Source organism: Sylvia atricapilla, chromosome 1, assembly GCF_009819655.1.
Source record: "Sylvia atricapilla isolate bSylAtr1 chromosome 1, bSylAtr1.pri, whole genome shotgun sequence".
Classification (NCBI taxonomy): Eukaryota; Metazoa; Chordata; class Aves; order Passeriformes; family Sylviidae; genus Sylvia; species Sylvia atricapilla.
The window spans coordinates 58249559-58266793 of NC_089140.1; the positions used below are offsets into that span (position 1 = coordinate 58249559).

General features: G+C 37.1%; 1 protein-coding gene across 1 annotated transcript in view; it reads left to right on the top strand.

Moving 5' to 3' along the window:
• The window catches only part of RECK (reversion inducing cysteine rich protein with kazal motifs), a 47231-nt gene that overhangs the window by 11827 nt on the left and 18169 nt on the right, over nt 1-17235 (top strand). The window contains 5 exon segments of the mRNA XM_066323531.1: nt 3587-3672; nt 5302-5349; nt 14344-14377; nt 15199-15396; nt 15769-16036. Coding sequence (XP_066179628.1) covers nt 3587-3672; nt 5302-5349; nt 14344-14377; nt 15199-15396; nt 15769-16036 — 634 coding nt within the window.

The window sequence follows — 17235 nt, forward strand, 5'->3', positions numbered from 1 at the left end:
AGTCCTATTTAATGTCTTCATTAATGATGGGACAGAGTTCACCTTCAGTGTATTTGCCAGTGGTGCGAAAGTGAAAGGAGAGGTTGCTAGACCAGATGGTTTTGGTGCTGTTCACAGGGATGCTGATTAACCAAAGGAATAGGCAGGCAGGAAGCTCATGAAATTGCAGAAGAGGAAATGTAAAGTCCTGCGCCTGGGAAAGGCCCCATGTTCCACAGTGCACAGGAGGCTGGCCAGCTGGAAAGCAGTTTGGTAGAAATGTACCTGGTAATCCTGGTGACCAGCAAGTTTAACATGATAGCAGTGTGCCCTTGTGACAAAGACCAACAGCATCCAGACTGCATCAGTGAATATGTTGCTGGCAGATCAAGGGAGCTGATCCTTCCCCTCTTCTCAGAACTGGTGAGACTACATCAGGGATACTGTATCGAGTTCTGAGTATTTTGGACAATAAAACTATGAACACTCTGGAGCAAGTTCAGCAAAGAGCCACTGTAAGGTGATTAAGGAGCTGGAACATACATGAGGCAGGATGAGAGTTTGTGTTAGGGAACTTGATGGTTTGTTACGGCTCAGGAATCTGTATTGTACAGATGAACTTGATGAATTACCATAACTGTGGACTTCAGTCAATTAATTGTGCACTGAAGGTGTATTTTCATCTGGAAATGTACACAATTACCTTGATGACAAAATTAATTTACATGTTACTGTATTAAGATTGAAGTTCAGTGTTTCTTGAGAGTGTGACCAGTTTATTCACGAGCTTGTCTGCTGGATGGATATAACCTGAAGAGATGGCTACTTGACAAGAAAATATTAGCAACAGCTGAAAATTATCAGCCTTCTTAATTTGGCATGTATTTGTAGCTTGCTTCATTTTTTTTTATCACTGTTTAGTTTAGTTCCAGTATGTCTGAAACCACAGGCCCTGTATTGCATAAAATATGGATGCCTGATTACTCAATGGTGACTTCTCAGTGGTGACACTGCCCCTGAAGCTGTCCAGCTGTCCATGTGTTTCTCCTGGATACAGCTAGTTATTGCAACAGAGATTTTTGGAAACCTTTTTTTCATATTGCACATGATTTTTCTTTGATGTTTTTTAGATTGCTTATGCCTTGCATTATCAATCCTCCCAATAAATGTAAACATTACTGTTTGATTGAAAGGAATCCCCACATAGGCATTTATGCAGAAATGACTGGTGTGCTATTTTATGCATAGTGAGTGGCTGATTTGGCAATTAGCTGTACATATGTAGTGAAACCTGAATTCCAGATTCTAGAACACTGACTGTAGGCTACTGATGTGTGAACAACAGTGATCTCTTGGACCCTGGCAAAGATGCTCAACCTCTGAAAAACTAATTCTGCACTGCAATTGTGGAAGTGAAAGGTGAGCTGTACTTGCAGTTGTTAATGACCTTCACAGCTGCTTTGAAATAGTGTGAATTGGAAAGCTGAAGGCAGTACTTTGAATAGATGTCAAAAGGATTTTGAGAGTCTCCAGAAGGACCTGTGGATCACTGATCTGCAGTACCTGCAGGGGGTCTGAACAATTCAGGTGGTCAAAATGACAGAATACTGGCTACACCCAGAAGCTGTAGTGCACATTTGGCCCTCTACTCCCTCCACCTACTGAGCAATTACTTGTTACCACCTGCCGCTACCTTCCTTGTGTCAAGAATTCAGCTTTTAATTTGCATTTTTATAACTGTTATGCGTCTTTTAATTTCCATAGGGAATGTGTTAATTTTGCTTTGTGAAGATTTTGCCCCTCCTTTATAAATCTGCCATTAGTGCATTTTCTTAATTTACCTATTGGAATGAGTGTCATGAAAGACAGATGCTGGCAAGACTTTCTACGCCACCTGTGTTTGTAAAGCTGACCAAGTGCTTTAAAGGCAGCCTTCTTCATGATAAATACCAGTTGGCCATTGTTTTCCATTGATTGCAATTATTTTTTGTTATTTTTTTCCAAGTGTTTTCTTAGCGTTTAAATTTAAGATTTTACAACTAGCTCTTTCACTTCCCTTTTTTAAAGCTGGACATCCCATGTGGCTCTTCCAAATAGGCATTTCCACTAGGCTTAAGAGCATTTTTAAAAATTAAGTTGTTGATTCTTCTGCTTTTTTATTTCTACATAAAGAATATACTTTATGTAATAAAGTACTGCTTTAATTTTTAAATATTTGTTACAAAAATGAGTGATTCATTTGAGTTAAATAATTCTACCTCTTGTCATAAGTAAAAGAATGTAACAAGTTTGTCAGAGCTGCTGGGCAGCTGCATGGATCAAACTTGCCCATTATTTCTGTCTTTAAAGTTACATGAGAAATAGATACAGGAATGCATTCTTTTATTTTAATTCTGGTGTTTGGAAAACGTTAGAAAATCGGTATTTATTATTAAATTAAGAGGATGAAACAACTTCTGGCAGCAATTTGCTTCTTACCGTATTTTGATGTAATTTTAGGGTAAGAAATTAGGATAATGCAAACAGTGAAATAAATGGATTAAGAGAGACAGGGAGATGGGAAACTTCTATTTGAGATAGTTCTGGCTATAAAACCATGTTGGGGAGATAAATGACAGAGGAAGTGTTGTGGATTAACCCCAGTAGGCTGCTAATTACCACACTGTGTTTGCTCATTCTCCCAATCAGTGGGACAAAGTGGAGAATCAGAGGGCAACAGTAAGAAAACCCATGGCTTGGGATAAAGACAATTTATAATTTAAAAATGAAAGGAAAAACAAGAAAGAAAGGAGGAAAAAACCCAAACCCAAGAAAAAACAAGTGATGTAAAAGAAAATAATTGCTCACCACCAACCGATGCCCCGCCAGTCATCAAGCAGGGGCAGCCCTGTCATCCTCAACCCGCAGCTTTTATGGCTGAGCATGATGCCATGTGATGTGGAATGTTACTGGGGTCAGCTGTCCTGGCAGTGTTCCCTGCAGACCTGCTTGTGAGTCCCTATGGAAAAAAGCCCTGGATGCTGCCTGTGTTTGCAGTAACATCCCTATGGTATCGACACTGTTTTGGACGTCTGGGAAACTTGGACTTCTGGGAAAACCCCATGCCAGCTCAGTTGAAGAACTTGAACTGCATCCAGACCAAAAACGCCACAGGAAGTTTGGAGAAAGAACATGGAACATTTTTTACATTGGCAAAGTTGGTAGAGAAATGTGCTGTTGAAACGAACAACAGAATGTATCTCTAAGAGATTATGATCTCAGTTCTAATGAGATTTTTTCCTGATGTTTTTTCTTGGTTTATATTTCAGATTAGATACATTATTAAAATCGTATATTTCCATTGAACATATAAAGCAGTTTGCATAAAGCATCTTTAACCTCAGTGTATGGAAGGTACTTCATTGATTGCTAGTTTTGCCATTTATGAAAACACAGACTTGTGTTTTTTGCTTCAGGTTTGTTGGTTTGGAATTCCAATAAAAATGTAATCTGTACGTAGGCTTCTTGAAGGAGAACAGGATTATCAAATTTGAAAAGTAGAGGGAAGGGAAAATGGTGGCACAGTTTCACTCTCTATTCTAATGAGTCTATCCTCTTCTTTCCCAAGGAGTTTTGAAGAAGTCTGACGGGTGGGTTGGTTTAGGCTGCTGTGAGCTGGCTATTGCTGTGGAGTGCCGGCAAGTGTGTAAGCAGGTAAGGCTTTCACCCTGCTGGCTGCATCCGGACTGATCCTGCAGCTCTCTTTGGTTATGCTAAACTTAATTTTGACTTTCTTTGTCACAGTCTCTACATAAAAGTTGTTACATTAAAATGCTGTTGAGTGAATGGAAACGTGTGGCTGATCCTAAGCTCTTTTGTTTGTAGTATCCTGTTTAGTGATAACAACATTGTGGTTACTGCCGCAAACAGATTTTTATGCCTCTTCAAAGAGGTTTTTGTTCATCAGATGGAAGAAAGGGGTTTTTTTTGGTGTTAATAGAGCCAGTGTTGTAGTCAAGTAATGCTTTCAAGCATAATTCATAAATTTAGCAATGACCTTTTTATTAAAAATCTGTGAAGCATTTTGTGATTTTTTTCCCCCAAATATGCGTTTGTGGCTTTAAAAACATCTTTGAAATTTAGGAGCATATTTGTGTTTATCATAATCATCCTTGTAATTCATTTGTGGCACACAGATGTACTTAATATACATACTTGTGAATGTTACCTATGTAGTCTTAATCTGGACCAAGCAACCTACTGCAAACTGCTGTCATAATAAAAAAAATTCTACTTTCACCCAAAAGCACAGAGTTTAAACTATGTGGCAAGAGATGAGCAGTGAGTACAGAGTAGTGTGGGAGAGAGATGAGGAGTGAGTAAACAAGCTGGGGATACCTTTGATCTTCAGAAAAGAAATGCATGTTTATTCTCAAATGCATTTTTTAGCCATGTTTTCAAGTATGTCCTAATGCTTAAGTGTCTTCCAGACTTGATAAAGACATTTCTGTTTATTATAGTCTTACTAAATGCTATTAATTTAATCTTATGATTGTTACACCATTTCTCATTATTCTCTAAATCAGATGTTGTATTGTTTGATTGCAGACTGTTGTTTCAGAATCTTAGCTATATTTTGTACTTTAGCAGACTCTGGTTAAAACATTTCCTATTTTTTGAAATTTATACTAAAATCTAAATACCTTGAAACTTGAGGGGATTTTGGAATCATTTTGAAGGCAGTGATATAATAGGTTTGAGGTCAGACTTTACCCAAGTGTTTTAAATTACTGGAAGGGGAAGTAACATGTTAGTAGTTATTATAGTTTTGAATATCTGTCATATGAAAAAGGAGCACGAGATTTTGTATAGAGCAAAGGGATCTGCAGTTTGAGGGGAGAATTTCTGCAACTCGGTTTGACAATAGGAACCATAGAACTGAACATACAAGAGGGAGGAGAGTGGAAAGCTACACACGAGTGATAAATTAGTAGGGAAAAGGGGGAGATCTTTGTGCTCAAGCTCCTCCATTTCTTAAATGCTTCCTGTATTTTGCAATCTGGCAAACCTTTCACAAAATCAGAGTTACTCTGTGTGCTTCCACTATCAACTAACTTAGTGCAAAAATACAAGGGTTTGGGTTTTCATAAATGTCATATTAACGGTCATGGTGTCTGCTTTTTTTTTCTTAAAGCTTTACATGGATTCTTTAGGTTCTTAAAGGAACATTTTAATAGATCATGAATCCATTGTTATTGCAGTTAATTTAAAAGTACAACTGTGTTTATTTCACAACGTGACTTTATTTTCTACTACAAATGGAGAAATGTATCTGTCTTTCAGGCTTCAGCAAAAAATGATGTTTTAAAGGTCTGCAGGAAAGAATATGAGGTATGTTTCTATGTGTCTGAATATATCTGAAAAAAAGCAACTTTTATATAAATAGTTTATAAGTCCTGTAAAAGATATCCTGTAGAAGAGGGAAAGTTCAGTCTTTTTGTAGCAGTATTTCTGAATGTACTCATTTTCATATGAATGTAAGTTATTTCTCTACAGTTTTTATAAAAGTATAATCAACTTCTGTAAAAAAGTTTTGGATTTTTTAGACTTGCATATATCTTAATTTCAATTAAAAAGTTGCAACTTTCAAATTGGATTCCTGAAAAGTTTATTTCATAGGAGTTTTGATCAAAGTCAGCATTCGTTGTGATCATTCAGTCTGTCAGAAACCTTTCACCTTGGACAGTGAGAGTCAGCTTAAAAGTGACCTGAAGAGATAAACTTAGGAAAGAACAGCCTAAAGTATCCCACCTGAATATAAATAATTTTAAATGTATAATTTTTTGTAACATCAGTGAAACAATTGATGCTTGCAGTTATTTTTACTGTTCTGCTCACAAAATTAATTATCAGGATATTTTCAGAAATCTGCCTTTACCCGTATTCTTTTTAACACAGTGTGTAGAAATGCTATTTCTGCAACGACTCTTTTTCTTTTGATCTTCATCTTAATTAAAAGCCAGATTCCCCCTTTCATCTCATTTCCTTCTGCCCTAAGTTAGGTAGTCCTGCATCAGTTCTGCTCATAATCAACAGTTTAGCATATGAGACAATTTTCCGTTCTTTTAATTTGGGCAGAAGTGGAGCAGCTTTCTTATTTTTTCCAGGAAGCATTGAATTACTTTTTTAAGTTTTATTTTCCCTTTTGTCCTTTTTCTAAACAATCTACAGAGTATTTTCCTCGACTCTTCACTGTGGAAGTTGGCATGGGTTGAAGTTGCTGTAGCTTGTTCTCTTAAAAATGTATTTTCATTTTAAGTAGTTCTGTCTCCTTTCATGCTGTAATATGCTATACTGTCAGCATCTGCAAGCTTCTCCTCTATTATGCTGGTCTGTTTCCTTCTTTTTTTCTGGATTTCTGCATTGCTGTAGGAGGTTGGCCAGTATGGGTTGAAGGAGAACGGGAGAGGAAAGGTAAGAGAATAAAGAATGACTTCAAAATGGTCATAGTCATCTTATTTACTTCTCCAGTTTTTATCTGGAATTTTAAAAACTGGGTGTCTCACTCTTAATCAAGAGTGATCTTGCTGTTATTGTACAGAGAACCTTAATGCTTGTTATCTGTGCAAGACTAAAAGAGAAGGAGAGGTAGAAAAATCGTATTAGAGGGATTCAGTCTTCTGATTAGAGAAGAAGGCAAGAACTTTTTTTTATGAGGACTAGGTGTGGTAGATACAAATAGTTTGTCAGGGGCAGAAATTAAGTGTCTGATGTGCTAGATCTTCAGTTTCGATAGAATTTTGTATGACAATGATTTTTCATATGTATCCAGGCTTACAGGTGCTCATGGAAAATAATCCTTAAAATGCTCTTAAGAGGCTGATTGGTTGCATAAAATTCAAGGAAGTTATGCCTATTATTGAAGATTCCAAATAAAACTTTGGGAGGGAACCAGCAGTTTCCCACACCCTGTCATTATTTCTCATTAAAAAAAAAAAAAAAAATTGTTCTTGCTGCTTTGGTGTATGAGTCCTGCTCCTCCTGTAGTCTGTGAGTAGTTTCTGTGTCCTGTACATTACTTTACATTTAGTGGAGTTGACTGGGGAAACACTCAGCTGGGGAAGGAGTGGCTACTTCAAACTGAAAGAGGTGACATGAGATCAGAAATTGAATGTAAATCACACAAATACAATGTCATACATACTGTGTTTGATTTTGCATTTAAGAATTCACATTTTGCAAAAAATGAGAATCCAATTAGAAGACTAGTTTGCAGTATAGATCATAGTGCAAAATTAGTTTGTGGTATAGATCATAGAATTCTCAGGTCTACTGCTGAGGTATTTAATAATTAAGTACATGATATAAAAGTAAAAACTAGATGAATTAAGGCTGTAAAATATAATTGCTCTTTTTGTAAACAATCTCATTAACTTAGCTTACTCACATAAGGATTTCCCTGAGAATTTTCACAAGCTGCTTAGAATAGTCTGAACTGTGTGTTAGTGCACTTTGGTAATCTTTTGAGATTAGGGAAGCAACTTTGTGAGTTACCATTCAGCCTCCCACTAAGTCAGTGCGGGTGAAGAAGGAAGTAAATCTTCAGGGGTAGGGCATAGGCTTCAGAGCAATGAAAAAAAGCCGAACTCCATGTAGGAGGTGTCACCAAGTTTGAAGTCACTAAGTGGAGTCTCAGGTTGTGCAGTAACAGAATCACTTCAGCGTTGATGTGCCAGCTTTTCACAAGATTAATAGAAGATGCGTCTTCTGCTGATCATATGTTTCTGCATTATTTTACTGTAACTATTTATTTTAATTTGGAGATTTTACACATTTTAGAAAGGTACTGTATTGGAATAAGATACTAATTTTTTATCAGGGCTTTGAAGATGGTGTGTCCTGTTAAATAATTTTTATTTTCAAGTAGCACTGCATTCAGAAATTAATAAATTTAACACAACTTACGCAGTATTTTTGAGTGTTACCAAAAGGTATTTTATTTGCCTTCTTTTGAAGGTTTTATTCTAATAGTCTTTTTTTCCATCTTCTGCTTCTCAGATACTCATTTGGTCGTCTTCATTTTTCCTCTAGTTTTGTGCACCTCATTTCTTTTATCTTTCACTACTTCTTCCAGCTTTCTGCTATCCTGTTCATCTTCCTCTAAAAAGAAGGTAGGTAATAGTCAAAGGAAGAAGAAAAAAGAAGTGGAGACGGTATGGATTGTATGTAGGATTTTCTGATTTTTATATTTTTAAAACTTTCAAGTAAAGTGGGGGTTAATTTTTTAAAAGACTACATGGAATACATGCTTGGAGGAGCAACTTAAAATACTTCATTAATCTTAAAGTATGCTGTACAGGCTTTACTACTGTGTTTAAGATCCCTTTTCTTTCTTCTGTGCATGGAAAGGGTGGGACTTTCCATTAGGTTGCAGCTCTTGAGTCTGTGCACTGCATATTGTGAGTTCACCTCTCTGAATATTAAGAACTCAAATTTTTACTTCAAGACATTCAAACTACTCTAGTTAATCGGCGCTATGAGAGCTTTACTGCAGTTGAGCACTATTAACATCTCCCAAGCAGTTGAAGTGCAACTGGAGATGGCACCACTTATTAGCCTCTGCTCTGAAAAAGAATTTTGATGCACAGTAGTGAACACTTGGTGTCCGTGGACTCTTTAAAGGTAGTTTTGCTATCAGAGATTTGAGCACTCTTTAGCCTAATCTCACTAGTATTTTAGTGAGCCTTTTACTAGCCTAATCTCATTAGTATTTTACAGTTTTTAAACACAGAAACCTAAAATGCAGTGCCTGCAGCTTCAGATGCATTAATGGGGATTCAGAAAAGTATTCACTCTGCTACGGTATTGGTTTGGTTTTTTCTTCTAGGGTTATATAACCCTGCTTTTTGCTGAGATTTTAGTGACTGCTGGGTATTAATTACCCCTGCTGAAAAATGCAGTCATCCATTTTTAGCCCTTATCTAATTGTTTGTGTGGATTACTCCAAGACAATAGATAAAAACCCAAGGAACTGTTTAGGACATTGTTTAGCTAAAGGTTCCTGAACCATTTTAATGAAGGTCTAAGGCACAGGACTGTGTGTGGCCTCTGGAATTACTGCTTAATGAATTCAGGATGGACTCTGACCATAGATAATGTTATTGTCATCTGCTGGTGCTTTTTGTCTCTGTTCTCTGCTGTTCAAAGAAGGTTGGTAGAACACTCAATGATCTTGCCAAAATTTCAGTTCCAGTAATTTTCTACTACCTCACTGTGAAAGTGTTCTCAATTCTTTCCTGGTTTACATAACAGAGGAAAATCTTGACCTTACTTGTTTATTACTGCAAGTTTTAAAAGTTTTTAATAGATGTTCACCATCATTTGACACTTCAGCTGCTTCCACTTAACCTTAGTATGTTACCTTCTGACTTTTATCTTCTCTCAATAAATTCAAAGATTAAATAAAGTCAGGGAGAAATCAAGAGGGTTTTCTTTTCTGTGCTTAACTGCACAGAGTTAAGCATTTTACTATTATATTTGTTAACTGTAGGTAATACTTATAAGTTAAGGTGGCCTTAATTGGATAGGATCTAGATTCAAATATTTGTCATTGTTAGGTTGCCCAAGACAATAGTACTGAATTTATTTTTCTGATAAAGTTAATAGTATATAGACACCATGGTGATTTTTAGGGAGGAAAATAATTTTTGTGGGTTTTTTGCAAAATACTCTTAATTTCTGATGTGAAACAGCAGCTTCACTGATGCTTTTCATTCAAGACACAAGAGGCAGCCATTTAGAAAAAATGTGCTTATGATATGGACTTCCAGAAGCCCTCTGCATGCCTCACAATGCAAAGGACTTCGTCTTTCAGCAAAATGTTCTGCTCTGTTTGTGCGGGGTGCATGCATTTTTGGGTTTTGAGCCGTTACCTGCAGCTGATGAGCTCCAAAAAGAGCGAAACCAGTTAGGTCCTGCAGTACTGGCTAAAATCTTCCTTCAGGGGGTTCTGGTGAGGAAGACTGAAAAATGTTCTCTGCTGCATAAACCTCAATAGCCTTTTTCAATTTCCATAACACCAAAAAGAAATCTTTGAGAGTCTTTGCTTTAAGGTGTACGTGGTTGTGTTGTCACCTGCCGCTTTCCACTCCTTCTGCTTGTATCACACTGGCTTTAATCCCCACACTTGGAAACACCTGGCTTTAAAAAAAAAAAAAAGTCTGAGAGGTGGGGCTTGTACACAAGTAAAACAAATCATTGTGTTTGTGGTTTAGAAATTTTGATATTGCCATCTTTGTTCACTTAATTTATTATTCAACACAAGTTAAAAATGGAGTATCAGACTGTGTGTGTACCCAGTATTGCCTTTGTACTGTCATTCTCCCAAATCTTGATGGCTTAATCATTCTTTTAGAGAGATCATACGTTTCTCCCCTTTCGGTTTTTTGATTGGTTGGCTGGTTTGTTTTTATTTTCCTTACCTATATCTATCTTTTGCTTTGTTTTCTGTCTTGCTTCACTGCCAGTTTACTCCAAGATTCAGAAGGAACCTTGAGTGGACAGAAAAGCTGGTGACTTCTTAAATACCAGTGCAAGTTTAGTAGAATGGACATGAACCTTGTGTTCTGAAGAGAAGTTGCAGTTAGTCATTCAAATCAGACTCTCTAATACTGTTAACAGCTCTCTTTACAAACAGCTGATTAGACCCTTTTTTTTTTTAAGATTATCTCATATCTCTCCACCTATACCCCTCACACATGTGTGAGGGGTATGTACATACACATAAACTGAACGGTTACCAGATCTACCAAAAAAACAAGGTCAGCACCCTCACTAGCGCTGTATTCTGTGGTGGCTACAGACACTTACAGTTTGTGAAATACAGTGAGTTGCTGTAACAACTCAGTGCAGCTGAAGTTCTTCCCATGCCTTCCTGCGGCTCCCATTTTTCCACACACATTCCCTACCCCTCCTTGCCTTACTCTCCCTCTAGCATCTGGCAGGTCCTTCTGAAGAAGTGTATCTAAAAAATGTTTGTTCTGTTCTGTTCTAACGTAGTATTATACCTGTTGATAGCACTGACTTAAATCCTAGGGGATGAGAAAAATGACTTTTCATCAGGGTTAGTGAGAAAGATCAGGTCATGACAAGGTGATACAGTATAGTGTATATATATACTAATATATATATATTGGGGCATACAGAATACTATACAGCTGGGAACAGTGACAAGGTGGAAAAGAGAAGCCAGACCACCTCCTCTTAACAGAAATGTGATGATTATTACAGTGATTCAGCAGTCTGTGGAACTGTAGTTTCAAAATACAGAAAGATTTATTATTAGTTTAGGTGTCTGCCTCTATAAAATATGTGTGTGAAATAGCTGTGAGAGGATAATTTTGTCTCAATTTGAGCCCTTCTTTAGAGGAGGAATATTAGTAGATACCACAATCTTCTCAACATTCTCCTTTTTTTGTGTCCTTTGAGCAGGACAAGTGACACTGTTATTCATGAACTGCTTTACAATCACTTTTTTGTATCATTCAACTTATAAATAATGTGACAATTTTTATCTGAGTTTATTGCAGCATTAGAGTATGATTCTAAGTATCATTTGTGCTAACAGTATGGTCAAGTACTTGGTATAACCATGGCAGACAGACTTTAGACTTTCCAGCAGTCTCTGCTGTCCCAATGCATTAATGAATAAAGTTATGTTGTTCCTTCTGCCTAGCTGGTTTTCTGTGTCGCTTTCCAGTGCTCCATGCAGAGTGGCTCTGGAGAAGTCAAATTTCAGCAGCTTCTGAGGACAGTCAGTTTAGGGCAGAGTGTTATTGTGTGTGGCAAGTCCCAAAAAAACCAGGTTGGCCACATGGAAACAGGGCCTTTGTGGTAACCTCTGCCTGGCATCCACAGTGAAGGATGTATGGTGCTACAAAAATGTCACGAGCCTTTAGGCAGCATATAAATCTTCTTTACAGGTGTAGGATGGTGACACCTTTGCTGTGTTCTTTCTCCATTAATTTTCTTGTCCTTCATCTGTATTACACAGATGGCTGTGTAACAGGATTTGGTTTATGTGTAGGAAAGAAGGGAAAATCTAAAGTTAATCAAATGAAAACGTGCTGCTGGGATGAGGAATGTCACTGCAAATTCATCTTAATCTGAGAGAAATATTGTGGTACTCATGCTTTTGGGAGAAAAGATCTGAAATATTGTGCAGGATATTTTTGGCATGAAAATAAAATGTCTGAATTGCTACTTTATGAGATTTGGGGCTTTGTTTTATTTAAGGCAGATTTTTCAGTTTTTGTGTGAGGTGTACCAATAGATCTGTGCCTTTATTTGTAATCACTAGAATTATAAATAGTTGCTGTTTGTGAAAAAATACCTTACACTTTCAAGTTAGATTTCTGTTTATTCTCTTAGGGTCTTCCATTGCCACATCTGCCATGGCTTACCCAAGGTTTAAATTAATTTCTTAGCATTAACAGAACTAATTTGATGCTGTTCATTTCAGTATTGGGACTGACCTGTTTAAAAGCTTGTGTTCAGAAGAAAACAAGTAGAAAATATGAATGAAAAACAAATTCCTGCACACTAAACAATATTTAAGACAAAAGGAAAAATAAAATCAAGTTAGTTTCTAACATATTTGTATTTTCGTTTGTTTGCAGTGATATAGATCTGCACAAAAATAGCCCCAAGATTATTTGGGATACCCACTTCTCTGCAATGCAGTGAATAGCTAGTAACTAAGATAGATGAAGAATCTGGTGAACTACTGAACTTGAAATAGGTCTGCATTTTGAGCTCTCTTCCTTGTCTTAGAGATAGTAGCACATCTAGTGCTTTCCTGTATTAAAACAAGACTAATCCCACATGACTTGAGATCAGAGTCTGATGGTGTTTCTGTTTTCTTCTCTAGATGCTCTCTTCGGTGTGAAATACAAATTTGTTTAATTATAGGGGTAGTGGAAATGGAGGTCAGGATTTTTTTGAAGATGGAGATTGTGTTTTGTCACCACATTGATATATTTGATCATGTTTTATAATCTTGCGTTCTGACAATTGTAGAGTTTCAAATTCTCCTTTCTCACAATCATATAGTTTTAGTCTTTGATAACTGGCAATGACATTTTGGAGTTTCAACCTAATGAGTTCATCTTTTCATAGAGTTTCAGACAGCTTATATGCAGTATCTAATTTTTTAACGGAAAATGTGCTTATTCGGTGTGGAGAAGACTGTGGGCTTTTTGACAAGAGTTCAGTAGTGGTTAGGGAGGGAATCCTGCCTCTCTACTCTGCTCTGGTGAGATCCACGTGGAGTGCTACATCGAGGTGTGGAGTCTTCAGCACAGGGAAGATGTGGACCTGATTGGAATGAGTCCAGAGGAGAGCCACAAAGAGAGATGGAGCATGTCTCCTATGAAGACAGTCTCCTATGAGAGAGCTGGGGCTGTTCAGTCTGGAGAAGAAAAGGATCCTAGGAGACCTTATAGCACTTTCTACTGCCCAGGGGGGGCCTACAAGAAAGCTGGAAATAAACTTTTTGGCAGGGCTTGTTATGATGGGGTAAGGGTTAGTGATCCTGAACTGAAAGAGGGTAGTTTCAAACTAGATACAAAGAAGAAATTTTTTTATCACGAGGGTGGTGCGGCACAGGTTGCCCAGAGGAGCTATGGATGCCCTATCCCTGGAGGTGCTCAAGGCCAGGTTTCATGGGGCCCTGAGTAACCTGGTCTGGTGGAAGGTGTCCCTGCCCATGGCAGGGAGTTTGTGACTAGATGAGCTTTAAGGTCCCTTCCAACCCAAACCATTCCATGACTGGTCTGCAGATTAGTGACCTCGGAAACAAAGCAGCAGGATGTGTGTGTTTCCCTTCTTCTGACATTTAGGATGTATATCCCCCAGCTGTGTCTTTCAGCTCCAGTTCGAGGGAGTTGGTTGCATGCTTTAGCTTTAAAGTACATTGTCATGGAGTTATTTTGTTAAGATTTACTATTTGCATGTATCCATCTGTGATGAATTCTTTTTTTCTACATACAATTTTTAAAATTATTGTCCTTCAAAAAACAATCCCAACATTTTGGGACACCCTATTATAGCAGTTTACCCTGTTGCTCAGTTAGTCCAGGAAAATCTCCCAATTTACTTGTTTAATTGAATATTTATCTATTTTATTAGGAGTGCACACAGAACTTTGGTGACCCTTGATCTCTTAATTTCCTGGTTTCAATGTTTGTATAGTGTTTTTGTTTTAATGTGATCTAACTGAAGCAAGTAATGCCAAAGGTTTATTAGCTTGTTATAACAAATTACTGGATACTTAAATATTTATTTGAAGTCTTCTGGCTTGTAACATTGCTTTTGTTTTGATTTCAGAATGCTCTCTTTAGTTGTATTAACAGAAATGAAAGTAAGTATAAAATGAATAGTTTATTTTGTTTTGTATCATTCTTTTTTTCTCTAAACTGTAAGAGATTCTGTGGATGAACGTATACACAAACACATGGATTTCAGACCCATGTAAGCACATGAGTAAATTGTCTTATCCAAGTAATAGAGGGATTTGGCTATTTGGCTAATTAATATCAGTTTTTAGTTTGTGTATCTGTATTTGTCTTTTCTGTCATCTTTTTCTTCTGGTTGTTCCTTTGATGTGTGCTAAGTAGCAAAATCAAATGCATAATTGAAATTTTGAAGAACTATGCAAGTGTTTTGTTGCCTGGTATGTTTGTATAAAATGAAATCAGTGTCTCAGAATTAATTCTAGTAGAAGTTGTTCTCGACAACTACAATATGTATTTAACAACATAGCAAAGATGGATGAATCACCAATACCATCTGTCTGGGTCTTTTGAATGATACCACTCTCATATTTGTTTGTTTACTAGTAGTATTTTCTAATAATTCAGTTATTTGGCACGTCTGGTTACCTAACACAAGCACAAAACAGCTGAAAATGAGATTCAGCTGGCTTGCTCGTGTCTTGAACATGGGTTCAGGGTGGCCTTTGTACTGACTTTTTTATCCTGCCAGACAAACAAACGTAGTTTGGCTAGTTACAGATATTTCCAGTCATTCTGTAGACAGAGATATTTCAATAGAGCATAGACTTTCTTCCTTTTTGTTTTGTTTTGTTTCCTTGAGCATCCTTGTGTGTTGTACAGACATGCTCTTCATTTCTCTGCATAGGAACCCATAGATTTTATGTTGTTTGTGTGTTTGCTTCCCCAGTGGGGTCAGTCTGTTGCAGTTATGCGGGTCACCACACGAACTGCCGGGAATATTGCCAAGCAATTTTTCGGACAGACTCCTCTCCTGGTCCATCACAAATCAAAGCAGTTGAAAATTACTGTGCATCTATTAGCCCTCAGCTTATCCACTGCGTTAATAACTACACACAGTCATATCCAATGAGAAACCCTACAGACAGTAAGTACAAACAAATCCTTCCTCACTGAAAGTTATAGAAGATACTGAAAATGTACTTCATGGACATTTTATAAAAAATGTGTTATTGTAGATGTCTATTGTGTACATTATATTACTCTCGTTATATTAATTTATTTGATGATAACTTTTGGGTTTATGTGCATTTCTAATTTTTATTTACTTTTTGTTTTTACTTACAGGCGTTGTAGTTTTTTTCCAGAGTTGACTCTGTATCAATTTGGGAGAAGCAATGTTATTTGAGATTCTTTGGAGGAGAAGAAGGCACCTTAGAGCACTTTTATTTCTCAGGGCTGTTATGTTGTACATCTTTAATCTTGTTTTGTGCTTGACTGTTAACTGTTTTGTTAACAGGTTTGTATTGCTGTGATAGAGCAGAAGACTATGCGTGTCAGACTGCTTGTAAAAGAATTCTAATGTCAATGAAAACAGAGCTTGAAATTGTTGATGGACTTATAGAAGGCTGTAAAACCATGCCTCTCCCTCAGGACCCACTTTGGCAATGTTTTCTTGAGAGTTCAAGATCTGTTCACCCAGGAGTCACTGTGCACCCCCCGCCTTCAACAGGCCTCGATGGAGCTAAGCTCCATTGCTGTTCTAAAGCAAATTCTTCCACATGTAGGTCAGTACCTCTCTAACCTCATTTCCAGTTGTGAAAGTTCTTAGGAATTTGTCTTGTTTCTGGCCTTTGCCTGAATCTTACCATGTACATCAAATAGGAAGTTCTGGAATTCTTAGAAAAAATACAGGTTCAGGTAACCAGATAGTAATCTGTTGGGTAATTTATATACTTTGTATCTCAAAACATACTGTTTTATAAGAGGAATCAACCTTTCTCATATTTAGCACTGGTTTATTGTAGCAGGACAGAGTAAGATAATGAAACTTGTACCATACCTGTGGTCATAACAGCCAATATTGCAACCTGTGGTTAAGAGGTCTTAACGAGATGCTAAAGAAGGACAAAAGGGCAATAAACTCCGCAAACTCTCAAGTGCCTGGTTGCTTCATGTTGAAACCTTGGCAGTATTCCTTTCTAGATGCTCTTCTGGTTTTTCTCAGTGAAAAATAACTTAGGCTATGTAGTAATTAAATAAGGGAACTAACTATTCTGACATTTAGAAAAACAAAGGTTTTCAGCAAACTGTTGCATGCTTGCAAATTATTGAGGCATTTTTAGTTTAGGGTGGTTTTTCTGTCCACTTTAAAAATAGATGATTATTGCATTTTAAATGCATCAACGTGTCTGAATAAGTGGCAAACATTTTTGAGCTGTTACTACTTCTATATCAAAGTTTCCAGTAACAACATCTCATGACAATGAGTTCTAAAATGGATCCTTCTACCAAGTTTTCAATAGGCAGGAGATCTACTAGTACAGTGAAGTTCCATACCTTGGGATGGGAACAGTTCTAATTTGTTCTACATTGCCATGAACAAAGTGAACTGGGTATTGCTGACACCAGGAAACATCTCAAACAAAAGCAGCAAACAGAATCCCTGTTTCAAACATCACGGCAAAAGAAAGAATGCATTTTGCTTGACAGTCATTTCTGTTAGGAGGAGAAGGCGTGATTTTAAGCTGAAGGATGGGATTAAAGTTTTTCATTATTGTGATGTCAATTTAAGTTTATTACCAGTAAAATTAGCTGGGATAGTTTTCATCTCAAAGCTGTAAGTTCAGGTTTCCGGCTGTTACATTTTTATTGGATATTGCAGTTTTATATCCCAAAGTCTTTTGGTCTTACTAGCTTAAAGGTGTGCTAACAAGCAAAATGGGTTATTTGCTTTGAGCGCTATATTTGGGTACCCTTCCAAACT